Source organism: Apiospora hydei (assembly GCF_038363865.1).
Source record: "Apiospora hydei strain CBS 114990 chromosome Unknown utg000008l_segment0_segment0, whole genome shotgun sequence".
In the NCBI taxonomy this organism is placed as follows: Eukaryota; Fungi; Ascomycota; class Sordariomycetes; order Amphisphaeriales; family Apiosporaceae; genus Apiospora; species Apiospora hydei.
The window spans coordinates 758,735-786,713 of NW_027117367.1; the positions used below are offsets into that span (position 1 = coordinate 758,735).

A 27,979-nucleotide genomic window follows, 5' to 3' on the forward strand; every position below is an offset into this window, starting at 1 on the left:
TTCGAGATACGCTACTATATGAGGCAAAGGGCTCGCAAAGGTCCCCAAGTACCGAAAGGGGATGTATGTGTTGCCGTTATCTATCAGTTTGGAGAGGATATGGCGAACACTGCGACCGCCCATTCAGATATCGACGAAAGGCGAAGTTGGTCACACTGAAGTGGCCCTGGAGCATCATGATGCTGATCTCTGCATATCCGTTGGTATATGCGCAATGTTATATCACATCGTCCTCGTCATCTAAGGTCACGTCCACCAACACCACGACGATGGCTGGTAGCAAACGGCATGAGGAAAATTGCCATCTACTAAATTCAACCGCCCATGCCATTCCCTGCCAAACGCCACTACCTCCGCAATGCTCAAGCAACATGCAGTACCAGTGCATTGGCTCGTTGGCAAATCCGTTCCCGAAAGTGCTGTTACAGTGTCAACAATCTCGTCGGCAAGGCTGCTATGATGGATGGTTAGAACACCCATTGTTGCCACGGACATCACATGCCAAGGAACTACGTCTGCAGTTGCACATTGGTAAATAAAAAACCCGAGTAAAGCAAGCTCATCTCAGTACTTCCGTATTAGATCATCGCAAAAGCAACTCATTGGGATATCATCATCATCACACTAGAATGTAGTCTGTAGCTTCTTCGGGTAGTCCTTCGCGCTGGCACCGAGGTCCGCAAAGATGGCCTTGGCGTCGTCCTCGTTGAGGTCCTTCATGCGCAGCGCGTCTTCCTCCTCGAGCTTGACCAGCTCTTCCTCGGGCTCCTCCTTGCCATCCTTTTGATCCTGCTTCTGCGGCTCCATCGCCTTGTCGATGCCCGGCCCCTCTCCAATCAGCAAAACTTGCGTGTTGACGTAGTCGAGGTGCTTGGGCGTTGTGCCGGACCAGCGGAGAGACCGAAAGTCATCCTTAACCCTATGTCAGAGTTAGTAAGAAGCGAGATGTGGCAATGAAACATAAGAAAACAGGAGAATAACTTACTCTTTAGGATAATCCGGGCCCTCAGGCAGCTGCGCGTATTTAGGCGGCGGGTAATCCGGATTGCGCGTACTAAGAACAAAGCTGCCCTTCTCGCGAAGCCCCATATCCTTCTGGGTCTCGCCGAGCTCCTGCGGCAGCGTCAGCATGTACGCCAGGTGGCTCTCGCGACCCGTCGACGTGATCGCATACACGCCCTCGCCGATGGGGGTGGCCGCGGGCGAGTGGCGCGTGCCGGCCGTCTTGGTCTCGTAGTCGTTGGCCGCGAGGAACTCGTCCTTGAGGGTCGCGAACGACGCGTCCACCTTCTCGACGAAGGCGATCCACTTGTCCTGCCCGCTGAGCGGCAGCTTCTTTTTAGGGATAGCGACGAGCCGGCTGTTGCCCGCGTCGCCAACGGGGCCGTCGCCGAGCTTGCCTTCGTGCGCAATCGGTCGCAAGACCTATTGAGTCTCGGAGGTTAGCAATTTCTCTTCTAGGAATGAACGTATTGTCCGAAAAGAGAATAAATTATTTGGAATAAACAGTCCATTGGATACACCACTGGAAGAGGAAAGAAGAAACACGCAAGGTCGCTTACCAGGTAAGTTCGGGCGATATCATCAACGCCGCTCGGCTCATTGATGCCCACGCGGCCGCGGAAGAAGAAGTAGATGATGCCCTTCTCAAGTATACTCGCGGGCACCTCGCCCTCACGAGCCTCGGGCTCTACCGCGCTGGCGCCGTTCTCCTCACTCTTGGGCTGCTCCTCTGCGGCGGCGGCGGCGGCGTCGGGTTTCTCGTTCTCCTTATCGTCGGGCTTATTCTCATCCTTCTCTGGTTGATCCTGCTCCCCCTCCTTCGCCTCTTGGGGCTCTTGCTCTAGCTTCTTTTCCTCACTAGCGCCGGCTTTGCCATTTTCATTGGCGTCATCGGCTTTATTGGTCTCAGCATCGCCGTCGTCAACACTGGAATCGGCAATGTTAGTAACGGTGGCCTGGGAGAAAAGCATGGGCAGAACAGTATAGGCGGCACACATACTCGGGCATGGATTCTTCAATGGTCATCTGTGTCTTCTCATCGTTATCTTTCTTCGCGCGCTTTGGTGCTGGCGATGTCTTCTCTTCCATCTCATGTTTTGCGCGTGTGGCTTGGTCGGTGGGCTCGGTGTTCTTCTCGGACGAGCGTGTAGAAGGCATTTTGAAGATGCTTGCTTGCTAAGACTGAAACGAGGTGTGTGAGACGAAGATCAAAAACGAGTGTGTAAATGAGAATTCAATTGAGATCTTGTTTTGGGGACTCAGTAAAGATCTCGTAAAGTTGCAGTTCAGTAGGTAGGGAAAGAGCGCTGGAGATTTTGGCACAGGGTGGTCGTGGGGTTCAAGTACAAATGACAGGCAGTGACGAAATGTTTAAATCAGCCTTCACCTCGTAATAATGCATGCTTCTCTCTTTATTGCCTAGCATAATACGCCTCAATCGTAAGCTAGCATAAGATCGGCCATTTTTCCTTCCAAACCCATCACTTAATATTCTGTGGCTGGCTGTGATATGTGACAAAAAGGAAGCTTACCCCGGATTTTGAGGCTCTGATCTGATGTCATGGATCGTGTTAGTGCCAGGTACGCCCCTCCCATTTAGCGAATGGCACTTGGGTGATCGCCGTAAAACAGGCACATTGGCTCGGGCGCTGCGGCTGCCAAATGGGCGATGATGAATGGGACCCTGGTTTATCCACTAATGCCATACTGTGAGCTGAGCTGGAACAGAAACTTCAGCAATCTATCGGTCAACCTATCGTGAAAGAAAAGACCCGGATACTGGCAGACCGGAGGTCTCACCAATGATGGAAGTGGCATAGCTGGTGCCACGTTCCGTCACTTTCGACTGCAACAAAGACCGGAGTTACCGTCTGCTGGCTGTGAATGGCGGCACTAATGCTGCGTGTCTCATCATGCAGGTAGCGATCACGAGCTGCACCTCCAACAAAGCAAGCAACCTTTTAATTGTCAGTACATAAGATACACAGGTATGGTCTACACAGCAAACCGTCAGGGCAGAAGAAGCAAAGTAAACTGTTCCGATGTCGCAGTCAATTGTCACTCGTCATTGGATCCTAGCCTGGGAACCTGCAGTTGATGGCTGGGGCAGCTCCAGCTGAGCTCACTTCCTGCAGTCTTTCCGGAAAGGTGAATGAATGCGTCCATTCGTGTTTTGATGGCTTGGCAAGCCAGATGTCACGTCAATTCATTTGATGAACCGCTCATCTATGTACCTAAACATTTTGATTTTCAGTCCACAAACATCCACGTTCCTTCTATTTGGTTGGTAGCAATTCCTCTGTGTGTCATTCGCTCGGTCAGGAGCCCGGACTCTTACATATTACCATCTCCGCCATTAAACACGTCCAGACAGCTCTTGAAGGACTCATTGTCGCTGCTGTCGGTATCTTCGCCTTCCACGAACCCGCTGTCATTATGCTTGTAGCTCGGGCTATCCACCTCCACCTCCACCTCCACCTCCTCGTCGTAGCCGGAATCGTCATAATCGCCGTCTTCCTTGCCCTCCATCAGGTTCTCGAATAGGCCGGGCAGTTCCTCGACTTCTGCATTTGCTCGTTTCTCCCCACACACATCGGCACCAGCATCGTCCATTTCTGCCGCTCTCTTCTCGTGAGGACCCTGCGAGGCCAGATGCTGCTCGGCGAGGTCGAGGTATTCTTGCCGAATCGTCTCCATGAATTCGTAGTCGTCCATCTCCTCCAGCACCGCTTCCTCCTCCTCACCATAGTAGTCACGGTTGACGTTGTAATCATCATGAGAACGCCAGTCAAGCTCTGCCAGGTCGGTATGCTCCTCGAAGTAAATCGGTATCTCCTCCGAGTGCGTCGAGGGCATGCATGCATCTTCGTCATCAGCGTAGTAGTAATGCGGTGACGCCTCTTCCTCTTCGATAGTGTTCACTGTGGGCGGCATCGTGAACCTTACTTCCTCTGCGTCTTCTTCTCCTTCGATGTACTCGTCTCTGAGCGCCAACGTGCAATGAGAAGGCTGATGATGACGTCGCTGCTGGCGTAGCTTTTGCTTCTGCTTCTGCGGTCGCCATGGTGCCGTTTCGTAAGCCGGCGACGATAGGGATAGGCGCGCCACAATCTCCTCGCAGAACAGCGTCCAGGTATCGCCGCTGCGCTTGCTCAGCTCCGCGGCCTCGGTGCGCAGGTCGGCTAGCTGGTAGTACACTTCTTCGTTGCTGTCGTTGTCCTCTTCATTCTCGTCGAAGTCATATTCAGGCAGTGGTGTGAACTCCTCAAGACCATCCTCTTCGTACCCAGTAACAGACTGGAGAGAAGCGCCCCGACCGCATGGCTCATGCGACGAGAAGTACTCGCCCTCGAGCTCCCAGATGAGGTCGGCGAGCTCGAGGCTCTGGTCCAGCAGCGCGGTGGCTTCGCGCTGGAGGCTGAGGAGTTGGGGTCCTAGGATCTCTTCCAGGACGTTAGGGTGCACATCTTGGGCGGCCATCGTCCTCGCCATGTTTGCTGCTCTTGTGTTCAATTTTGCCGTTGATGGAGTGCTGTGGTTTCTTTGATGTTGGGGAAGGCCGAATGGTTTCTGAGGTCGAAACAAAGTTGAGCACATTTAGATCGGATTTCCGAGCTGGTGATGGGATGGCGCCTGCATCACACACAATCAGATCCTGCAATTCGCGAGTCGGTAGTTCAGATGGAAGAGATGTTTCCCTCCTGGTGGTGACCTAATGAAATGATGGGATGAGATCAGCTGGATCCTGGCGACCACGAGTTGCGCAGCGAGCTGACCGCGGGTGTCTCGCCGTGTCTCTCCCCAAACCACGGCACGAGAAGGAAGATTTCGGTGATGACCTGATTGAAAACCTAATCGATTATTTCCATTGTTGGGCATCCGTTGAAGGAAGGTTGAATGTCTCGAACTTAGAGTTTTCTTCACACTTCCTCCGTCAATTAAGCCCAAAAGAGGCAGAAGACCCTCTCTGCCCGTGTCATTGTCCGTTTGCGTCCGGCAAGCGAACGGTGGATTGACCCGGGTGGCATGCATCCCTTTTTAGATGATCCTGATTGCCATGCGTGCACCAACGACCAGCCGCATTCCAAGAACACCTGGGGATTGGAAAACCGCCACGTCCAAAGGTCGGGTGTCAATCAAGCTGCAATTATATCCGATTTTGAGGCCTACCACTCTACTTCTGGCGACAAGGCATAATACAGGGTAAATGGGGGATTGGCCACATTTCCGCTTCTGCCTTGTCGGCAGCCAGTCGAAGCTGCGCCTAAGATTTAACCAAGATGAGCCCGTTCGGTCGTCCGTAATTCTACACAATCCTCCTGCACATTTCGGCTTCAATCTTTCGTATTATGTCACCTTCATCAAAGCCATAGCCAATATTTCGCCCGATTTGAACGAAGCGTTACATCCGAGCTCTCCAAAGGGGCGACGTACCTGCATTACACGTCATCGCGAAAGCAGGGCATCCTGTAAGTTTCTAAAAGATAGATGGACAATTCAAACAAGGTCCACCCAGGTGATTGGTATTCCCTTACTTATCGCCATCTCAGGCGTCACTGATTTAACGTCGTCAACGCCGAAAGTTTTTCTTACCCGTTCCTTTTCATATTCCACATCCCGCTCGGTGCTGACAACCTCATCGCCCTGGATGACCATCTTGTGGATTTCCGAGCGCCAATGCCCCCTCTCGTTTGCCTGACGCCCAACGACACAATAGTCTGAAGGTAACGGCCCGTAGAGGATTTCACCCGACATCAGCCCCGTCACGTAACACGGACCGACAAGAAAGTACTGCCGAGGACCGTCTACTTCTTCATTCAATTCGCCAGTGGCGGGAGCCGGGCGCATCAGCACGGGAAAGGATGAGCCCCAGGGAAAGAACAGGCTGTCGCCAGGGGAAGTTGACAATGGGCCCAGTCCAACATGACCATCCTCAGTGAGGAAGATACCACGCCCCTCCCATACAAATTTCCCGGAAGCTACAAATTGAGCAATGTCCCTACTAGCACTGTCACTGCTGCTGTTAGTGCTGTTCGGCGTCAGACCCCCGGATGGCGAAATCCCAAGAAAGGCAAGTGACGTGCAGCGCGACGCGTCTCTCCAAAGGAGACATCTCCAGGCAACTGTGGTATTCTGCAGTGGCGATAATGCCCAGCGTAGACTGCACAACAGAGCGCATGGCCGAACGACTCATTCCCTCCCATGTATTCCTCATCGACACTGGGAACCATCCGCAGGATACGAATGATCGCCTCTGTCGCTTCGCTGTGCAATGAGCCCATCGACTCGAAGGCCTTTACCTTCGAAGAGCGTCTCATCACTCCCGGCAAGCGCATAACTCCTCCGGCCCCACGGGGGAACTCGACAGAGGGAATCGTGTTCGTGGCAGCGTGAGAGCCCGAATAAAAGTGTGCGTTCGCGGAGCTGGTCGACCAATCCGGAACCCAGCTTGGCAGATTGGCCATGCGGTTGGGGGCCAGCTCGCACGCCATCAGCATATGGAGAGCATCTGCGTTCCGGAAGATGTGCGTCGCAGTTGCTGTGTAGACCTCGGCGGTGGAAAGGCTGTAATCGACTTCGGGCAGGCCCGCATCGTGGGTGTCTATCAAAGCGAGCAGGCCATAAATCCTGTCCCGGGGTTGGCACACTCTAGCCCCTTCAACACGTCCCGTACCTCCAACCAGTCTATGGGGAAGGTGCCTACCAAGTATATCAGAGTGATGGCCTTTTGCATACCGAAGAACTCGAAAGCGAGGACCAATGCCCCCTTTCGGAAGTCGACCCATCCCATCTCGCTCATGCCGCAGAAACTTACGGCCTGCCGCGCGAGGAAAACCTCTTGACGTACCCATACCCTCTTGAACCACTCTCGTTCTAGGAGCGACCCCACGGATGCAACAAACGCGGGATCAGAGAATACCATGCCAAACTCTGTCTCAACGCCAGCGAGGTAGTCGGCATCAAACCCCGTGTATGAATACGACGACCAGTCGACCTCGACCCTTGCGCCTGTAAACCCAATAAGACGCATAGCGAGGGCGCTGTCATCGCGTTCGGGGCCCAGCCAAACGAGAACGCGGGCGGCCGACCTGTAGATGACGGTCATGAGCGGGACCTGGATACTTTTTTCAGCTTTGTCCGCTTGATTGATACATAGCGCGTCGACCCATAGCGTCTTGGCGGTTGCTGCGTTGTGACGGATGCGCCTCATGGCTTCCGCCAGATTATCCGTTATGGATAGCATGAACTGCCGGTTGTCATTGTTGCCGCCACCCTCGTCTGTCTCTACCAAGACGCGCTGTCGTCTTGAGTACGAGGTACCCCAAGTGTACGACAATGCCTCGTATTCTGGAAGGTTCTGATCCCCAAATTCCGAGCTGGCGTTAATGCCCGAGTCGTCAGGCCGTAGCTTGACGTAGCGGAGGCGGATGCGGATCTCGTCTGGTTCTTCTCCTGGGTACAGGGTCAAGAGCCTTACTTGAGATTGTTCGAGAGGCCGATAGGCATAAGGGACCACCACAGTGGGGGGCCGATCCGCCGCGCACACTGGCAGGTCAAGAGACATACTAGTGGCCTGGGGTCGCAAGAATTCCGCGAAAATCAATCAGTCAGTGAGCGAACACCGGGATGTGCAAGTAGCCCCGGCCCTACTTACGCCTCTACAGAGAATCCAGTTGCATAGACCAAAGTGGACGCTCTATAGTCTAGCTGTGAGGTCCACAGGGAAGGAAAGTCGAAAAGCCTAACGTCACCCCCTAATTGACCTGAACGTGGAATTAGCGAAAGCAGGTGTCTCGTAGGGGACATCATCATTGGGGCGCCTGTCGCATTACCCCGCCTCCACGCCGAAAAAAGCAACTTTCCCTACCTTGCTATCGTGTGTAGCAACAGGTAGGAATGTATCCCGTCGTTCATCGCCGTTTACCTGTAAAAACTCGAACTTGCCTTGCGGCCTTGGAGGCCCAGCAGCGCCAGCAGCCCCGACGATGTGCCTGAAGACAGCTCGTTCTAGGAACACTCCACCCGAAAGCCTAAGGGCTCTAGGCAGGCTAGACCTGCCATGGTGCCGTGCCGGGGTGGCGTAAAGCCTTTAGAGGAGGCCTTATGGCCTGGCAGGGCTTGCTGAATGGGCAGTGACATGTACTAGTGTTTGGTGCTTCAGAACGTGGCAGCTAGGTTCACGGGCTGACGGGTTATTAACGTCTCCGTGCTGATTACGTGCAGGTGGCCTGGTCGGCGGGCCCTAGCCCCGGGTTCCACATGGTTTGAGCGTGGTCTTCTGTCTCGAGAAACCATCGGTACCTATGTTTACTTGTCAGCTACAACATGACGATTCGCTCGCCGAGTTTGGGGGCTCAAAGATTCGGGAAGTCCTGAAGTAGCAGGAGGCAGCATCCAAACAGTACCTAGCGTCGAGAGTCGGGATCAGTGTCGTTGATGGTTGCGAGATGCGGCCGCACTGTTATCACTGGCGTTGTTCTTGAAAGTGGTTCCTCATAGGGCAGGCAGCATCCTCTAGGCAGAATAAACTGGTCATCCTGCATCTCGACCTATAAAACGAGTTTTAATAAGCCCGTTACTATTTATTTCGATTTTTTCGAATTAAATGGCCAAAAGAGGATCGGATTGAGTCTAGGAAGTGCAATTGAAGGCTGAATTGCACATAGATCCGTTTAATTAGCCAGCAATTGCATGGCAGCACCGACAGAGATTAGAAGCATGGGGAACATGGCCGAGTGGAGGAACTGGATAGCGGGCTCTCAAGGCTTACTGGCTTAGCCATTTAGGGAATGGCCTAACCTAACGACGGCTAGCAGGCCCAGAGAGGCCCCCGCAGGCAGCCAGGGGAGGGGCCCAGGCTTGGGGTCTAGGCCCAAGGCCCAAAGCCCAGGTTCCGCAGCTTACAGCCAGGCGATCTGAACATTGAGTCTTTAACTTTGCCCTCTCATCAGCCATCAGCATGCAGGCTAGCATGCCAGCAACCGCCCTCCCATCTCTGCAGGGCAGTTGGGTTGGCGCCCGCTGGCTTGGAAAGCGACTTGAACTTTCTCTCCTTTCACCTCCCCATCCCTCGATATGAATATGCCGCCTTGGTGCAAACCCGGCCCGCCTCTCCAAACCCCGACGATCTGACTGAGCGGCGACCTAATGCCTTTCGCCCTGTGTGCCTGTTGTCGAAATGGGCAGTCGCGTACGTGAATCGGTTCGCGAGCGTGAGGTACTTAGGTAAGCCTGTGCTTGTCGGGGTGTCCAACGAGAACCAGAATCGCAATGTTCTGATACAGCCCATCCACATAGCTACGACCCAGCGCTGCTTGCCAACATTACATACAACGGCACGGCCACTCCAATACCCGACGCCCAGTTGCGCTCGTCGCACGACCCTGTCCTCACTTCCCTCGCCCAATTGGGAGCCTGCCGCACTGGGACCGCGCGCGGCATCATCTCGCTTTTTGATAAGAATTGGCAGTATATCATCGCCGAAGCGACCCAGAACCTCTCGCTTCTTCCTAATCTTGGCGCCGAAGATCGAGATGGCGAAGCTCTATGGCTGTGCCAGACGGCCATCCCTCGAACCCACGGAGTCTGCGAATGGACTCTACTGTACGATGGATCGCCCGAAGCATCTACTGAAGAGCTGCCTGTGACCATGGTCAACGACCTACAAGCCGACGGTCGCTTTTGCCTGAAGCCTTACTGCGCCCCTGGCTCGCCCGCCCGATTCTACGCGTCGGTCCCCATACGATCGCCCCGAGGCATCAACATTGGCGTGTACTGTCTGATGCATACCCAGCCTATATCCGAGCAAGACGCTAAAGCCGCAGGGATAGATGTCATCATTCGCCATGTAACCCGCACGATCATGAACCACCTCGAGTTGCGGCGGTCCGCTGTCGCCTTCAAGCGATCCGAGAATATGATGCTCGGCGTCGCATCCTACATCAGTAACGAAAATACGGGCACGGGCGGATTTGATGCCAATATCTACCCGCCGCACGCCAGAGAAAAGGGTTCCAGAACTCCAGTACCAAGCTTCTCAAGCCAGATCGACAATGCCGAATCATCAAGCCAACCTGAGAAGAGTACTACTACCCCCTTGTCGATAGATGTATGCGCCGACAAGGATCACACTGCTAGAGAGAATATAGAGAGGGGTAATGCTGGCACCAGGGGCGACACTGGCGACTGTACATCTCACCCGGGTATGTCACCTCGCACCATCTCTGCGACGTCCGACCCAGCCAGATTATCCTTATCGTCAAATGGTGACGGTCTATCGCTTGGAAGTATCTTCAAAAGGGCCGCTAATGTGATGCGTGAGAGCCTCGATATTGGCGACGTGACATTCTTCAATGCGTCTTCTGGCTCTTTCGGTTCTCGGGTGGACACATTGCCAAGCCGCGATCAGCCCTCGGATCATTTTAGCACTTCATCCAGTAGCGATGAGATGTCGCAACAATCAAGGGCCCACGATAGCGGAACTTGCCATCTTTTAGGGACGTCAAGATCGGTCCTTTCGAATAGCCATGACCCATCTTCAACTGGACCTCCCGTGTCCCTCCCTGCGAGCCTTCTTTCATCCTTATTGAAGCGATATCCACGCGGCAGGGTGTTCAATTTTGACGAACACGGCACGTTACAAACGAGCGAGTCATCTGAAGACAGTGCCCATACTATCCTAGATGGCACACCAACACAAAAGCTACAGAAGGCCCCTACGAAGACCCGTTGGTCCAGGCAACGCCAAGGAGAGGCATTGTTGGATATGTTTCCCGGCGCTCGCAGCATATGTTTCGTCCCAATATGGGACAATAAGCGAGAGCGATGGTATGCCGGAGGCCTAGCTTGTACCTATGAGCCCAATCGCATATTCGCCCCATCCGTGGAGCTCAGTTATCTGAGGGCGTTCGGTACGCTACTCATGGCCGACGTTCATCGCCTCGAGACGACTCGCTCTCATCAGGCGCAGTCGGACGTGCTCGGCTCGATATCACACGAGTTGAGGTCCCCCCTCCACGGCTTGATTATCAGCACGGAACTTCTTGCCGATACGCACCTAGATACGTTCCAGGGAAATATCCTTCACACACTCGAGACTTGCGGACGGACGCTTCTCGATACGGTGGATCATCTTCTAGACTACTCCAAAGTCAATCACTTCCTGAATTCGAACAAGGAACGAAAGGCGCGAGGCACGCATGGAAAGGGCCCGACGATCGAAGACGGAATGAAAGCCCAAGTATCAGATGTCAGACTCGATACGCTTGTCGAGGAAGTTGTGGAGAGTGTGTTCGCGGGCTTCCGTCGCATGTCGACTCAATACTCCTTGCATCATAATCGGAGGAAGGCCACCGACCCTGACATTGGTGCTGTCCGAGCCTCTGGACTAGGCCTTGGGGGTATGATGACTCCTTCGAGCCCTTCGCTCCACGGTGATGGGAAGTCGCCATCTATGTCGGCCAATGTTGCGGTCTATGTCGACATAGAGCCCAGTGAATCTTACAAGTGCCGGACTGTTGCTGGCGCGATTCGACGGGTGGTCATGAACCTTCTCGGAAACTCTTTGAAATATACGGAGAGAGGGCGCATCGAGGTACGATTATCCAGGGATCGAGTTACCACAAGAAGACGTGGTGTGAGACAAAACATGATCCGTATCGTCGTGGCGGACACTGGGAAAGGCATGTCAAAGGACTTCCTTATCAACGGCCTTTACAAACCTTTCGCGCAGGAAGATCAACTCAGTGCTGGCACAGGAGTTGGACTCAGTTTGGTGAAGAAACTTGTGTCCTCCCTAGGTGGCGACGTCTCGGTGAAGAGTCAATTGGATGTCGGTAGTGTGGTTACTGTACTACTTCCCTTACCACCAGCCGACCATGAGGCCGCGGAGCACAAAGAAGAGGAAACTTTCAGAGCTCAACGGCAGATGCTAAAAGGGCTTCGCGTTCGTCTGGTCGGATACGAACAGACAAGCGACGAAAGCGCGCCCAGTGCCTCACCCGGTGTATCTACAGTCGAGAAGGTTTGCAAGGGCTGGCTAGGCATGGAGGTCGTCTCGGAGGCATCTGAACTTACCCCGGACGTAGTTATGTGTGTGGATTCCAACCTTGAAGCGGCGCTGGGGATACAGGAATTCGCGGTTAAGCCTCCAATCGTCGTGGTATGCCCTAATGCAGTTGTCGCCCACTCCCGGGCCATGAACTCGTCGCTTTGCCACAATGGACAGGTATACAAGTTCATTTCTCAGCCGTACGTTGCTGGCTCAACTTGTCCCATCGCATAGTTCAATACAGCTAACGGCATGTGCAGAACTGGTCCTCGGAAACTGGCAAGAGTTTTGCTTCTCGCTTTTAACCGATGGCTTGAACTACAAGGTGTCCCGGTTTCTGTCAGCTCAAGGCAGTCGGTATCTACACCATCCACTGGGACAGGATCACTATCAACACCCCCAACAAATCACAGTGCCGGGTGGCTCAACTCTTTAGGGACTGGTTCTGTGGCCACACAAACGGACTCTTATTTCCCCGTGACGCAAAGCCCACCCAAGCTACTTGAAACCCCACGGAAGCTCTCTAATGCGTCGGATACCAAAACCCCACCGCCCGCAAGAGACTCTTGCTTATTCAACCAGAGCGATGTCGTGCCCGCTCCCTTTGTCGTTACCGGCGGTTGCTCCCTCCTGTTCATCTGCCCCTTTGTCTTCGTCTAAACCGACGAACCTGCCTGCCGAGCAGTTCCTCCTCGTCGATGACAATCCTATCAACCTCCGGATCCTGTGCGCGTACATGAAGAAGCTCGATCGAGCTTTCATCACGGCCGTTGACGGGATGGAAGCCGTCGAGGCTTTCAAGATCAACCCGGGGCGCATTACGTGCATCCTGATGGACATCAACATGCCTCGCCTGGACGGGCTCAAAGCCACGCAGCAGATCCGGTCGTACGAGCGCGACATGGGCGCGGCCGAGGCCTGTCCCATCTTCGCGCTCACGGGGCTCGCGTCCGCTGAGACGCAGAGGGAGGCATTTGAGAGCGGCATGGAGCTGTTCCTCACGAAGCCCGTGAAGTTAAAAGAGCTGAGCGAAATCCTGCGTACGAGAGGGCTGATTTGAGTACACTTGCATCTACATCATTTATTTCCTCCCTCAATTGGATAGTACCACAAGGTGGATTTCGGAGATATACACGGCAGATATAGCCTTTTTGCCGTTTTGCTGCTGGGAGCAATCTATACCGCGGCTTTCTTACTGTTGAACAGCCGGGAGAAGTCCGCCTACGCTCGTCATGAAGCTGATGTTGCATGTACACTACCATTCAAAAACACGGGTTTCGCAGGCGTGCAGCGGAGCAAGCTCTGGGAATAACACAGTCCAAGAGCGGCAGGGGCCAAATGTACCAGCACATAATATTTAAATATACAGAGAAACAAATGAATAAAATGAAGAGCATCAAGAAGAAATGAAGTACTGGTTTTATTCGCCTATATGTTGTGACATTCAATGCGGGCGCGAGGATCTTTTTTGATTGATTGCCCTGTCGCGCAAGCGATTCCTTTAGGGGCCGCGGGCCCTCGACAGGGGCTGCTGGCGCTATGGCAATTCCACCCCGCAGTGAACTGGACTAGTAGCTACAGTAGGCTCCGATTACAGCGTCAAATTGACAGTCATGCCATGTCCTGCTTGTGTTGTACAAACAAAAAGGGGCAATCCGATCCCTTCACCATCATAGGCCAAAAAGGGCATTGCTTTGACCATTACCGCCCGCCATTAAGACGAGCAGCGGCGTACGCGGGCTCTTTTACGGACAAGCTCCGACTTCGAGGATCGCGTCCTCACGTCGGTGGGCAAAGATTATCCCTTGCTCATTCAAGAAAGGGTCCAGCACCATCTGTCTGTGGGCATAACGACTGGCCGGTAAATCCCCCCAAGGGCCTGCTCTCACCCCGCGTCCTGCGCTTTAGCTACCATGAGCTCTTCCTTTAGTGCGCGACCAGCTGTCACTGCGAGCACGGCAGCCTCGGGTTTCTCGGTAACTAAAGACGATACGGCGTGCGCGTAGCTTTGCTCGGTGTACGGCCAGTCTTGCCAGCAATAATGATGCATAGCCTCGGTTTGGGCTTCTCTTGATTCTCGTGTTTCTCAGAGCTGACCCAAAGTGAATACTGATACGAGCATTTCCTACCTCCCCGAGACATAACTAATGGGATAATGGGTAATGGTGCCGGGACTATCACCATCTTCATCGACACCAATGGCCAGCCACCCTCGCCGTCAGCCTGGGGTTTACTTTCAAACTAAGCCTCGGGCGCCGATTTCTGCAGTATGTCGTACGCTTCATCTACCCCCTCGACGAACTGGAGTGCCCTGGCCTCGCCCACGAACAGTCGCAGTCTTTCGGACCAGGCTTGCTTCCGGTACCCGACGGGCTCGACGGCGAGCCGCCAGAGCTCCTCGGCGGTGAAGCACGCGAACAGCTTGAGGAAAAGTTCGTCCCACCCGTGACAGTTTTGGTGCAGCTCGTGCCGCAGCTCGTCGTCCGAGTCCATGACCTCCTCAAAGATGCGCAGCATGTTCTCGGCCGCGTTGTACTTGGACTCGTAGGACGAGTGGGGCTGGATGTCGGCCACCATTCGCTTGAGCAGCTCCTCGATCTCCAGCTCGACGTCGCCGGAGATCTCGAACAGCTTGGATGAACTCAACTGGCTATACTTCTTGTTGAGGATGTAGTCCTGCCATTGGCGTAAACTCATGCCTGTATACATGCGATACTAATTGGGGAGGAGAAGGAGAAAATGAGTCGAAGACGATGATGATGCTACTTACGACCTTCTTGGGATACGAGTCGTAATTGCGATTCACTTGCATTTCCTGCAGCCTTTGGCTGTGACACTTGTCCATGACGCCCCGGGCTAGGGCAGGGAGAAGCGGCGCATACTGAAGCAACAATTGCTTTGCCGCCTCGCCGGACAACGATTGAAGATCGGCCTCCAATTGCTGCTGGTACCCAGGGATCATTGGTGGTGGTGGTACTGGCTGGGCCGTCCTCGCCAATGGCGCGGATGAGGAGTGCACCGGAGGCATCGGTGGCAGTGGGAGCATGGGAAGCATTGGGGCCCTTGGGGCATCATGAAGGCCACGTCGGAAGGACTGCCTTCGCGCGGTCGCTTTGTGGGCCTCTGCCCAGACCCAGTTGCCGCCTCGGCGCCGTGCTGATAAGAAGCCCAATAAGCCATGGTGGGATCAGGCGCCCTTTCAGTTTCCGTGGAAATTGAATGGGTATTGAATCAAGTAGATCTGAAGGAGACGAGGAAGTATGGAGACGAAAACAATCGGCCATTTTGACAACCCTGTCGTTGTCGTGTCAATCGTGTTCAATGACTAGCGCGTGCTTGAAGCAGGTGCGTGCCATCCCGGGCATTTACCTATCCTGCGTTACCACTTTTACCAGGTCTTGATTGTAACTTGACGACGACGGCTTTGGAATATAGCATACTCATAGGTAACCACGCAGTGAATAAAGGCAACTGCTTTGCCAGTATAGGTGCTCCAAAGACGGAGATATTGAAATAATTAACAAAGTACAGCGACCAAGATCTTGAGGGAGAACCTTGTTCAGTTGCTCTTCCACTACATGATCGAAAATTGGCGTTCTTCAACCCGACCCAGCTCGTGGAGTCTCTTCAACTCATCCAGGGATTGGAGGCCCACGGTCCAACATGGTCCAACATATACGTAGTGGTCTTCCTTCTTCCGCAGTATAACTGTGAGTGTGCAGTAGTGAAATATACACAACTCGTCGTCCACGGCTAAACTGCGTGGTCCCAAGCCAAGGTACCCGTCTTCGGTCTCAAAGAAACGATGATGTAAGAGCTCATCGGGTGGATGAGTGCGACGCATTGTTGGCCCATCCCAGACCTGTTTGGCAAAACTGTCAATCGTGGAAGTGTCCGTGTTTGTGAAGCCAAGGCTCTTCATATACCAGCTGGTTGCCTCCTTGCGGTTGGTAAATGGCCGCCGAAAGCACGGATGGAATATTCGGTGATTGTCCTGGAAGCTCCCATTGCTGCCCATTAGCAATGCTAAGACTCCGGCTAATTTCGGAGCATCAAGAACGAGGAGAGAGTCTTCGTTCTGATCCAACGCTCTACAAACAGCCTGCAATACGGGTATCCCGGTGGGGTAATCTTTCTCCTGCAGCTTTAGGTCACGAAGATGACTTAAGAAATGCTTGTCTACCACACGACGCTTCTTAGAAGGTATTTCCGTATTCTGGATTTCCAGGCTGATGGGGGAGCTTCTCTTTATTCGTTGGATGCGGATTCCAGTGGGATGGAACCTGGGATAATCGATTGTTCCCAAGAGATTAGGCGCTGGATCCTCGGCCGACTCTACGGGTTCGTTCAGAGGTTTCACACGGTGTTGAGAGAACTGAATGTCCCCAATACCTTGTCTTCCAAAGGCCTGAAAGTTGGGGATCCAAGATGGAATACCCGTATCATCTGACCAGGCATCCATGCCACCAAGTAGCAGAAAGTGGTAACGGTGCTTCATGCTCGTCAGACACAGATCTCCTTCATCGTGATGAGAACGCCCTGGTGATTGTATCCAGTATTTAACATAATCTGCGTTGACCTGGCCCAGGCTTTTATTGTAGTCGACTTCGATGTCGAGCTTGCTCAATCCGAGCAAGCCATACACCAAATCTCTGGAATCCGTGGCGTCTAGAGGTTTCACCCTCAAGAATATTTCCATTGCGCAATGAAGTCTATCTTCATCCCTTGCATGGTGCCGGATTAGCTGTCGGAACTGGAAGATCCGTGTAACAACAGAAGAGTTTAACTCCCAGCAGCCATGGCACCATCTCTTCTGAATTTCCGAATCTCGATGTTCCTCGGTTTCGCACCATTCTGAGGTTTTGTGTGCTAGTCGGAGTATTGAGACACTTTCATCTATACGCTTCAAGTCTATTGATATATCGTCGCACATGAGAAGAACATTCTCACCTAGAAGAAGCTCTTGGACCACCCAGACTCGACTCCAGTATGGCAGCATCCTCAGTTGCCGAAGCGATATCCATGTTGGGTTCGCGTTCTCTTCATCGCAGGTCTGCAAGAATTCCTCTTCCGTCATAGGAGGAACAGGCAGCATACCAATTGCAGACAGCCCGTCGATGATTTTGCATCGCCTTCGTTCTTCAGCGAGCACCTGCCCAACTTGATCTCTGTGAGTATAGTCTTCGGGGTCCAAGTAAGGAATTCCTTTCATCCAATCCCCATTTGTAAGATCAGGGAAGCTCATGTGGGGTGTAGAATCGCTCAAAAGCGAGTTGCAAATATTTCGATACGTTTTCAACGCAAAGCTGATAACGCTGTCTTGTGATGCGATTGATGAAATGACAAGTTCAGCAGCGCTGTAGATCTTTCCCATCAAAGGAACCTGGAAACTCTTTTCCTCGTTATCCTCTTGATTGATACAGATGGCATCTGCCCAAAGCAGGAACTCCGAGCTATCCCTGCCTTGGAAATATTGTAGCCAGTGATGCTTGACCCAACGCAATGCATTAGCCAGATTCTTCGTGATTCGAAAGGGCTCTTCATTAAGCATGATCTCTTCGTTGGAAGCAGGATCTCCCACATGTATGATAGAGCTGCGAAAGCTGTGTTGGGCTGCAATGTGACTGTTCGTAGTCTACATTGTATTTGGCTTGTCGGGGTTGCAGGCTCGACCAGCTCCAAAACTCGAATCTCTGTACCGGAGCGGTCTAATGGTTGGTATGGTGACTTGGGTGTACAGGGACCGAGTTTGGTTTTGACTATATCAGCATCTATGGGGGTAGTACCGGGTGGGCTGAAAACATCGGCATCTCGGTCCCCACGGGGTTGTTCGTTTCCTCTCCGGGGACTATCCTTCGATTCGGAATCCAGGGCCAAGTTTGGAACGGGAGTATTCTCATACCTGTTCGTAGGAATCGGTGGCTGTATATTGAAGTATGACCGAATTTGTTCAACACTCTGTCGATCAAATTGATCGGCAAACCGCTCGATTTCCTTCATGGCCTGACGCGTGATAGTTGGACAATTCGCTTTCAACGCCTCATGAAAGTGACCCATTCTGAGAACTCTTTTTCCATCCGACGAGCCGACGCCTGAGGATTCAAGTTCAGACTGGGATGTAGTTGCCGCGCTGATGCACACCGTTCGAAGATCAGAACCGGAGTACTTGTCAGTCATTCTGGCCAAATCTGGAAGGCGCACTGCCACATCTAGCTCTTCGTCTTTCAGGTATATGCGAAGCATACCTTCTCGGACCCTCGAAGAAGGAGGCCCAAGGTAGATCCTTCCTGGAATGCGTCGTAGCACGGCATGATCAAGTTGGCTCGGATAATTCGTTGCCAAGACGAGAAAAGGGCGGGTCTTCTCATCCTTCAGGAGACCATCAGTCTCAGTCAATAGCTGATTTATCCGACTTGTCTCCCAACTTCGATCACTGGCAGTTCGCATGCGGAATAAGGCGTCGGCCTCGTCGATGAAGATGATGGAAGGAGATATCATGTTTCCGAGGTTGAACAAAGCCTTAATGAGCTTCTCGGTTTCTCCTATGTATTTGCTTTCGATTGTTGCAGCTGAAATCTGGATCATGGTTGCATTCGACTGCTTCGCTAGAACTCGTGCAAGATGTGTTTTGCCCGTCCCAGGTGGTCCATACAGAAGCGCACCACCAATCTGGGCCCGCTTCAGGATCCCGTAGGCCTCTGGCCTATCAATATTGAATGACAGCATACGTTGAACATGCTCTTTGACGTCGGGTTCAAGTGCAATATCGTTCCATGTATCTTCAATATGGGCTGGGGATCCGTAAGCCAGTTATTTTTGTCGTTGTCGGAGAAGAAAGCAAAAGAAAATAAACCTTACCAGGGTTGACCAACGAGCTCGTGAGCTTTGCTTCCCACTCAAATCCATGTGCGTAATCGTTTGCAATCTTATTGATGACCTCGCGAACGTTCTTTGGAAAATCCGGTTTGTCACCGCCAGGTTGCGTATCTTCGTCATCGGACGTTTCATTATCGGACGTTTCATTATCAGCAGTTTCCCAATGACGAAGGATTTCATTCTGATGCTCGCATAGACTTTTATGGTTGGAAATGGCGCGATCTATGCTCTCGATCGTGATGTTGGGAGCAACCTTTCTCGCGATCAATTGCACCGCACTGCGATCCAAGACACTATTTCTGAGAACCTGCCAACTCTGGCTCTCGCCTGGAAATTCCCAGGCAGTATATGGATGCAGGAGTTGTGGAAAGTTCTGCCCAGCTAGCAAGGCCATTGCATCTTTTAGGGCGTTGACATTCCGGGTTTCAATTGCTTTCGGGCCATGGCTGTCGTCAACTGCGTCCAATAGTCTCCTCTGGGAATCCGAGTTTAAGGGGGCAATATTGATAGTAGGGCTTGCAGGTTCGTCTCCCACGCTCGACAATAAATCGAGGTTGGAATTCATTGGGTGAAATCTAGGGTTTACTGGAGGCATCCCCGGAGGTATTCTCGGAGGCATCCCCGGAGGCATTGGGGGCCTTCCGGGAATCGTCGGGCGATATTCTGCATATGCGTCAGACTGCTCGGTTTCAATACCGAAAATCGTCATTTTCTTATTGACCGCCGAGAAGGCAGTCCTCAAAGTAGAAAGATTTGGTGTTGATGTCCTAAGCGTGCCATCGTAAAGGACAACAATAGGGTCCGGCCAGGTGGTAACCTCGTTCGACAGGCCCTGTGACTTCTCGGCACATCGTCCAGCGGTGAAGACATTAATAAAAAAATCAACTTCGTCGCTGGAGCGATCAATATCGTCATCACTATCGGTTGACTACAAAATGGCAGTTAGCAAATAGGTAAACTAATAATGTTTCATAGCAGCCACTGACATGGTTTTCTTCATCATTCGCATTCCCGAACCTCCCAGCTGATGATGAGGCCGCTTGGGACCTTCGGAAATGTTTTCTCAAGTTCCGCAACGTGTCGTCGTTCAATGATACCAGATCGGCGTTAATATCCCGGGCGAAATACTCCGCTACAGATTTCAGGAACTGCTGAGCACCCACACCAGGACGGGCAAACCTCAGCACAACCTCATCGTATGCGAAACGCAAATTAGCAGTAGATTTCGCTTTGGCTTTGTTTCCGAAGTTTGCCAAGGATTGCTTGAAGAAACGAAACCTCTGGCAAGGTCGCAATGAGGATGCGGTGCTCAAGAACAGCGGTGACATTACTCCCATATAGACGAGATAGTTATGAACAGTCGTGATTGGTAGAAGTGTAGCCAAAAGGAAGACAAGAATGTCAGCAATGATTCTGAACACAGCAAATCTTGCCAACGTGACACGGAGAAGGAACTTTGCGACCCCAAGCAATTGAGATAGTGCTGGTTGGTGTCGTGATTCTGCCACCGTTTCCTCGGGTTCTTGGGGCAGCGCCATGTCTCGGAGGTTCTGGTACATTGTCGATTCCAACTCAAAGGAATCTGATCTACCGTAGACTATATGTCCATCATTCACGGTCTGAGTGTCTGACTTGGCATCTGGTTCCCGTGAAATGGACTCGGGCGAGGACGGTTGGCCGCCTTCTTCCTGCGCCTGAGACTTGATATCTGGGCTCGGAACGTTGCCATCTTCCGCACACTCAGTAGCGGAAGATAGTGATGCTGGACTGGAAACCGAGTTGTCCCTCACCTCTTTACTCGCTTTGAAGTCTGTCTCCCGGATGATAAGGGGTATATGTTGCTCTCTCAGCTGCGAAGCCGTCTTCACACAGTTTTCGACGAACCAGGACGGTAGCTCTACCGCCTGGTGAGACATTGTAGGAGGTGGTCCGCTGTGTGCGAGTTGTATTGGTGTTCAGAGATAGGTTCGATCGAGATTCATCAGTAACAGGAGTTCCACGGGCCTGAAAGAAACTACAACGAGCAACGGTCGTAAGAAGAGCTGTGTATATACCAGACTACATAGCGTCTCGGATCAGATTCAATAAGACATCATAGCTAAAATTCCTGAAGATGATCTTTGCAATTGATGGTTGCATTTCTGCCTAGTTCAATGTGCCTAACCTGTCTCCAACCAGTGATTCTTTCACCCTATCAAATGTCAGTGTGACCATACCTTCTCTGTGCATGCGGCGATAAGTCAATCATGGACGAGAGATGGCCGAGGGGCCACCCGGTGACGTGGCAACCGTCGCCCTGTCATATTGTAATGCGTCCGTACTGGTGGAGTTGGAATTACTGAGCCGCGTTACGGTAGCAGTCAGGCAATAACAATGCAGAGCGCTAGTTGGTCATTGATGCTGATATTATGCCTCGTTACGGTGAGTCACCTGGTTTGAAAAGAAACTACCCCAATGTCCAGAGACCCTGGGTAAGGCGGAATCGAGCCTCGAGTCACTGCGTCTGTAGATATGCCTCGCAACGTACGACCATGAGACGAGGAGTCAGGCTACCCAGGATTGAAGCACTATGACTAGAATGAAACGTTACATCTGAACCTTCCAGCTCTTTCGCTGCAAATGTATCTAGGCGTAAATGTAACAATACGGACCACCCATAGAGCTAAGGTGGTTCTTGACGGCGCTAGCCGGCGCCGTATAGTGCAGGTCCAGCAGATCCTCGATGCTGGCCTCGGAGCTAGCCGGAGAGTTCAGAATGGTCCGCGTACCGGCGATCTGGAAGATGCGCTCGAGCGGCTTCTGGTTCTGCCAGATCCACCACGTTCTATCGATCTGGCTATGGTGCAGCCAAAACATCGGGTCCATAGGGGAGCCGGCAACCTGCAAAGGACGGACTGTCAGCTTATATAAAGGGGATATACATCGGAAGGGGAACTTCTGGGTCTCACATCACCACCGGGGTCTCCGCCCCAGGTAAAATGGCCGGCGCTGTGGACGCCGAAGAACGTAGATGTGAAGATATCCGAGACATTTCCGCCCTGCAACCGGTCCTGAAAGGCGCGGATGTCCGTCTGATACGCCGGGTTGGTGAGCAGGTCGACCGACTGCGCGTCGGTGGACCACTGCCGCGACACCCAGGCCGAGATGTCCCGCCGCACGCACCGCGGCTGGTACCCCAACGGCGGCAGCCCCGTCCGGATCCCCGGGAACGTCGGGCCCGTCGCCGACAGGTTCGCGACCATGCCCGCGTAGGGCCCCGTCTCGACGCACCCGCCCCCGTTCCCGGCCGGGACGCAGCCCTGCCCGCTGATGAGCGCGGGCGTGCACGCGTGCGGCGCGTACGCGCCGTTGCCGCCCTGCGACGTCGCGCTGCCGTCCATGTACGGGGACCGCTCCGGGTCCTGCGCCGACTTGCCCCAGTTCCAGTAGGGTAAGTAGTCGGCGTAGCCGCACTCATCCCGCAGCGCGGCCTCGAAGGCCCAGATGTAGTACCGGTGCCAGCTGAGGAAGTTGCCGGTGAAGTGGATCGTGTTGGTCGCGTTGATATGCGTGGCGACGAAGTCGTCGTATCGCGAGCGCACGCCCGGGGCTAGGTCCGGCGGGGTCCGGGGCGGTTTGGCCATCAGGCACTTGATGGCGGCGGTGTAGGCGAGCTTCTCGTTGCTGGTCAGGGTGGAGCTAAGTTGATAGATGTTAGCCGGATGGGTTACCGAGGAGAGGCGTTGATGGAAAAGGGGCTCAAGGAAAGGAGCCATGTGGACACCTACTATTCCCTTCGGACGGCAGCATTCTCTAATGTGCATGCCTGGGCCACATCATGCTCTGCGAGCTTCTTTTTGCAATGAACCATCCGCGACAGATTCGCGGAGCTTGGAGAGGCTTTGCTCCGCCAGCAGGTCCGTTCCGTCCGTGGGTTCGGGAACATAGCAGTGCTTTCCTGCCGCCAACGACAGCAGTGTAGTGGCACTCAGGGCCAGACGCAGGAGGTGCATGGTTTCAAACAGTAGCTTCAATGTAACAACAGCAGGAAAAAGAACAGGAACAGGAACAGAAGTAGCAGCAGCGAGGACGTCACCGGTGAATATGCTGTCAACGGCGAGCTGTCAATTCAAATAGACGACCGGCACATGGGAGAGACCAATGAGTGTTTGGCCTGGGCTACATACGACGAACGAACATAACGCCACATTACGGGAGGATACAGAACCGATATATAAATCCTGCGTCTATCTACAGACATCTGGGGCCCACCATCTATTCTGGGTTAAGTACGCGAGCGGGTGTTGCCAAATGACAGGTCATCTCGGATCTCAGATAGCAGTGAAGGAGAAGATAGAGAGAGTCGCCTGGATCTCATGATTTCTGCATCTCTCCCTATCGCTGGGTTATACACCGCGTAGCCGGCGAAACGAGATATTACAAAAAGGTAAAGGCATCTTACCATGAGATCAGCACGCGCTTCTTCAGGAGACACGATATGCTGGCTTTAGTTACATCAGATATCACCTTCACCCCGGGATCTCATCATTACCATAAGACCTCCACGTTTGTTCATGTAATCAAGTACGGCAACGTGGTCAATGTTCCACTCACCGGAAATATATGTGTGCTCTTACTTAGGCCCGGTTCCAAGCCTATCCAGAGTCAGCCCACGTGGTTTCTGATTGCTTGATGAAAGATTCAAGCAGGCTCTGGAGCAATGCAAATGCGAGGGCGCCATGCAAGCCACATCCCTTGGGACAGATGGCTCGACCACATCGGTGAGTAAAATATATTGTTGATGCGCAGCCGTGGGAAGGAATGAGATATCCCTGCCCATATCTGCACAGGCTCTGCATGCATTAGCGCATCTTCGTGAAGGGACTTCCCGGCTATCGGCTCATGCGAGGTACACCGAGATGTGTTCACCTTATATCAGGAGCAGATTAGGCCGGATGGCTTCCTTGCTTACCGGTCTTCCTGCCGATCTTTCTCCTAGACAGGGCTCGTAGTTGTGTCGCATCTAATTAAACCGTGGCGAGCCCTGTCACAGCTGTGGCTTGGCGGGAAAAATCGGGTGCTTTCCATCACGTTGCAGATCGCCAGAATCTGAACGCGCGAAGAGCACGTTCCGTCAGATGTGATTATCTAACATCGGATCTCATCGTACTCGCGTAGCATATGCCTTAGATCATCAATATGATGAGCGATGCGCCGGCACCAAATGCATCGAAGCCGGTTTGAACCTCCTTGTTGTATGGGGTGTTGAACCGTGACGATAATCTCGTGAGATAAGTCATCTCATACGATCGGAACACAAATCCAGACATCCCGATTCGCTACCAGCGCTGGATGGCGATCGAGCGGAATCGGCAGATCGACTTGGCAACTTACAAAGATAAGCTCGCTTGCATTCGCGAAAGCCCCAGTATAGGTACTATGCAAGTTCCCGGTGAAATGAAACATTCCGTCGCCTGTTAACCTAGGATTAACGGCGCTTGCGGAACTGAGCCGTCGCCGGGGTCGGCTCCTAACCGAGACGTTGCGCTCATGCCGGAAGCCGCCAATGCATAAAAGGGGCTATAATAGCAGAAATTTGGAACTCACTAAACCAACGACCAGAAATCTAGAAATGTAGAAAGAGTGGCGCGTGATGGATGGCAAGTGACGAATGCAGCGACGTCGTATCTAATATGCCGAAGCAAATTGGTGTTATCGTGTGGCTGGCCCATGACCTGTTCCTATGGGTGGGAGTCCCATTTAGCCTTAAGTGAACCATCAGGCTTATTTCGACTTGCAGCAGCTCGCTACTACTCAACGATGTCCACCGTAAACCCAATCAGAGGCTGCCATTCCGAATCCAATCATCATCTCTGATTTCTGCAGCAGCTGAGTTCTCCATGAATTGGATAAATACTCAATGATGACGACGATGAAATGCCTGCGTACTAACGTACCCTCAAGGCTTGGTAATGAATACTGCCATACTTTACCCCCTTTTCAGGCTATGAGGCTCTCAGCACACCTCATTAGCGCTGCTCCTCAAGTCCTACGACGATTCAAGCGGCTCTGATACGGAATGTGAGGAAGTGGGTGGCATGACTGCATGCTCACTCCGCATTTTGTGCGACGGTCGGCTTCCAGCATATGCAAGCCTCAGAAAGACGCTGGTCACTGGGCAGGCCAATACCCGATCCCTGTGGTCGCAAAAGTATCGTGCATCTCTTGGGTAATCACCGTTTTCTTCTCCATCTTTGAGATGCCATGTTGTATCGTTCGATCTCATGGCAAGATATCACGAAACGTCAAACCATGCATGTCTGCTCCAAGAACAGGCGCGGTCGGCGCCAAGCACGGAAACCAACCTAGACTTTTCCCCAATCCAGAACCCAATCATGGACATCACCCTTCATGTAGTTTCGATCCCTTAGCCGCCTAGGACGGACAAGAGAAACGAGCCTGGTATCGATCACGGCTGGTGCGCAGAGCTGTCCAGTGAAAATCTCGCTATCGGATTAGTAAACCGCTACTGCTGCCAGTGGAAGAATGCGCCTATATTGCTCTCCTTGGCGGTAAATCATGTGCCGACCAATCGGTATATCGCCCGTCGGGGTGCACTTCTTCAAGTCTCGGCAGATGCGGTTGACCTGTCTCCCACATGCCACTTCGACCTGCAAGTCCGCTCGACGTTCCAACGAGCAATTTGTTCTGTAGATTGCCCACCACCCAGTAAAGATGTGCTCCTATCCATTTCCGGTGGCATCTCAGGGTACTGCCTCTCCCCCTTTCTCCCGGGTGAGATCAAAGCACCTTAACAGGGTGTGCTATTAGGGCATCCCTGCCCGGGGTCCTTCCTCGTAGACTCGTTTGACCCAGACATCCTTTCAACTACATTCTCCTGTCACGAACCCCGCCTTCGCTATACCCCTGACGAGCTCACCATCTACCAAGCGAAGGGTTTGATCCATCCCTGACTTGCGACGAAGCCGACCCGGAAAAGGGAATATACCAAGAAAGGAGAAGAGGCGAGCTGCAGGAAGAACAAACATCACAAAAGTCGCGGATTGGTCGACATGGGTTGTCCTGGAAAAAGTTTCTAATCATCGCTGGTCGAAGAAGAGTCACATATCCCGTCGTCTGTAACGACTTCTTCTACCGTGGGCTCGACTACTTACACTCCTTGTACTTATACGCACGCTCTCTCGTTCTGCAAATGCTGGAATCTATCTGACTTAAATTGGACGCCAGCCTTCGATCTGGATACTGAACACGACTGCTGCCCACTAGTTATCGAGGGTCCAGAGGAGACCCCGTCACGATGAAGATCAACACAAGACAGGCCCCACCGCCACTCCCTCCGGGACCCTCCCCAACGGCCGGCGACTCCAATACCGACATAATCCTCTCGGTCTCGGGCCTGATGATGGGGCTCTCTTTTGTCATAGTCGGGCTGCGGATATGGGTCCGGCAATTCATGATCAAGACCCTCGGCGTCGACGACGTGGTGATGATTGCGGCTCTGGTAAGTTCTCGGGCATGGGGTCCCGAGTCCTCCCCCGTCGAGTCATAGTCGGTACCGGCTGCTGACTGGTCTCGGATGGTGATGAAAATAGATAGCTGCCATAGGCTCCATGGTCTGCTTCGTCGGCGAGTGCGAGACGGGCGCCGGCAGGCACTTCTCGGACCTCGAAATGACCCTGTTTCCGGCCTTTCTCCGGTGGCAGTACGTCCACGGGATCCTCTTGGTGGTCGGTATCAGTTTGGTCAAGATCTCCATCGGGTTCTTCTTGCTGCGCCTCATCCAGAATAAATGGTATCGCCGGGTCGTCATATTTACGCAGGGTAGGTCCGCCACATCCTCTGGAAGCTCCCCGGCCGAGGCCCGACTCTATAATGGTGGTGTTGAGCAATACCTCACAGTTTTTTTGGTTAGCTAACTCATCGTCGACACTAGTCTTCATCGCGCTGTTCACCATATCCTGCGTTTGCACCTTGATACTCCAGTGCGTCCCCCCGGACGCCACGTTTGCGCTGGTACGGCCGCCGACGGCGAAGTGTTTTGACCAAGCCACTTTCACCAACATCGGAATATTCAACGGTGGTGAGTACATGGTTTATCTCAGAGCTACCAAGGCCTCGGAGTACCATGCTAACCCATGACAGCGGTGAACATCACGACGGATGTCGTTTTTGTGTTGCTCCCCATCCCCATGATCCTCAAGCTTCAGGTCAACAATCGGACCAAGGCAACGCTGATAGTTGCACTGAGCCTCGGTATCTTGTGAGTATGCTCGATCGGCCTCATTCCGAGTGTGAATATCTTACACGAGAACCAGTGCGTGCATCGCCGCCATCGTCCGGGTATATCTGGGCGCCCACATCTTCGAGAACGCGGACTTCACCTGGTGAGGTTCAACCCCGAATAATAGCTATTTGCTCGTTGCTAACTCAGCCATATTTGATAGGTCAAACGCCTTTTTCCTATGGAATACGTAAGTGACATTATCTCACGGTTCCTGGGGTGCATATAACTAACTCCCATTGTTCCCGCCCCCATTTAGCGCCGAACTCCACGCCGGCATCCTCGCCGCCTCTCTCCCGACCCTCCGCCCCCTCTTCAAGAGCCTCCTCGAGACCACCTCGCGCCACATGCGCTCGCACGGCTACACGTACGGCTCGCGCTACGGCCCCGGCGGCCGCAAGAGCGGCAGCGGCGCGCTGGGCCTCGGCAGCAGCAGCACCGGCGGCATCACGAGGAGCGGGACCCTGCGGAGCGTCGGGTATCGGCGGCACAGCAACCCTACGGACGGCCTCTACGCTCTCAATATGATGGACAGTTTGGGCGGCCGGCATAATAATAACAAGTCTTCTGATACCAATGTGCTGGGAATGGGGTTGGGGATGGGGATGGGGTACAATGCGCGCATCACGAGCCACGATGCGTCGACGACGCTGGGCGGCGGGGATAGTTCCGAGGAGTGCATTTTGCCGCCGCCGCCGGCTGGTGCTATTACGAAGCGGACGGAGGTTGTGATACAGGAGTCTTGAGGGGCCACACTAGGGAAGGACCCG

General features: G+C 53.2%; 8 protein-coding genes across 8 annotated transcripts; 3 read left to right on the forward strand and 5 right to left on the reverse strand.

Moving 5' to 3' along the window:
• Positions 1-624: 624 nt before the first annotated feature.
• PG997_010798 (uncharacterized protein) lies at positions 625-2,160 on the reverse strand (the record flags this gene model as incomplete). Its single annotated transcript, XM_066815113.1, has 4 exons — positions 625-919; positions 986-1,425; positions 1,563-1,929; positions 2,003-2,160. 4 exons carry the CDS (start codon positions 2,158-2,160, stop codon positions 625-627), a joined length of 1,260 nt encoding a protein of 419 aa, XP_066664403.1.
• A 1,617-nt stretch (positions 2,161-3,777) lies between these two features.
• PG997_010799 (uncharacterized protein) lies at positions 3,778-4,440 on the forward strand (the record flags this gene model as incomplete). The annotated part of the gene is made up of 2 exons (XM_066815114.1): positions 3,778-3,843; positions 4,189-4,440. 2 exons carry the CDS (start codon positions 3,778-3,780, stop codon positions 4,438-4,440), a joined length of 318 nt encoding a protein of 105 aa, XP_066664404.1.
• Positions 4,441-5,349: 909 nt separating this feature from the next.
• PG997_010800 (uncharacterized protein) lies at positions 5,350-7,567 on the reverse strand (the record flags this gene model as incomplete). Its single annotated transcript, XM_066815115.1, has 4 exons — positions 5,350-5,436; positions 5,596-5,981; positions 6,083-6,604; positions 6,739-7,567. The coding sequence occupies 4 exons, from the start codon at positions 7,565-7,567 to the stop codon at positions 5,350-5,352; spliced, it is 1,824 nt and encodes a 607-aa protein (XP_066664405.1).
• Positions 7,568-9,181: 1,614 nt separating this feature from the next.
• On the forward strand, positions 9,182-13,112 carry PG997_010801 (uncharacterized protein; the record flags this gene model as incomplete). The annotated part of the gene is made up of 4 exons (XM_066815116.1): positions 9,182-9,228; positions 9,301-12,252; positions 12,313-12,582; positions 12,635-13,112. The coding sequence occupies 4 exons, from the start codon at positions 9,182-9,184 to the stop codon at positions 13,110-13,112; spliced, it is 3,747 nt and encodes a 1,248-aa protein (XP_066664406.1).
• A 1,181-nt stretch (positions 13,113-14,293) lies between these two features.
• PG997_010802 (uncharacterized protein) lies at positions 14,294-15,014 on the reverse strand (the record flags this gene model as incomplete). The annotated part of the gene is made up of 2 exons (XM_066815117.1): positions 14,294-14,767; positions 14,823-15,014. 2 exons carry the CDS (start codon positions 15,012-15,014, stop codon positions 14,294-14,296), a joined length of 666 nt encoding a protein of 221 aa, XP_066664407.1.
• A 2,382-nt stretch (positions 15,015-17,396) lies between these two features.
• On the reverse strand, positions 17,397-19,493 carry PG997_010803 (ATPase family AAA domain-containing protein 1; the record flags this gene model as incomplete). Its single annotated transcript, XM_066815118.1, has 3 exons — positions 17,397-17,665; positions 17,839-18,843; positions 18,911-19,493. Coding segments are annotated over 3 exons (1,857 nt in total), but the record flags the coding sequence as incomplete, so codon positions are not given.
• Positions 19,494-21,553: 2,060 nt separating this feature from the next.
• Positions 21,554-22,920, reverse strand: PG997_010804 (uncharacterized protein; the record flags this gene model as incomplete). Its single annotated transcript, XM_066815119.1, has 4 exons — positions 21,554-21,808; positions 21,877-22,606; positions 22,696-22,750; positions 22,776-22,920. The coding sequence occupies 4 exons, from the start codon at positions 22,918-22,920 to the stop codon at positions 21,554-21,556; spliced, it is 1,185 nt and encodes a 394-aa protein (XP_066664409.1).
• Positions 22,921-26,225: 3,305 nt separating this feature from the next.
• PG997_010805 (uncharacterized protein) lies at positions 26,226-27,955 on the forward strand (the record flags this gene model as incomplete). The annotated part of the gene is made up of 7 exons (XM_066815120.1): positions 26,226-26,429; positions 26,521-26,749; positions 26,862-27,008; positions 27,071-27,188; positions 27,244-27,312; positions 27,373-27,399; positions 27,469-27,955. 7 exons carry the CDS (start codon positions 26,226-26,228, stop codon positions 27,953-27,955), a joined length of 1,281 nt encoding a protein of 426 aa, XP_066664410.1.
• Between the last annotated feature and the right edge of the window lie 24 nt (positions 27,956-27,979).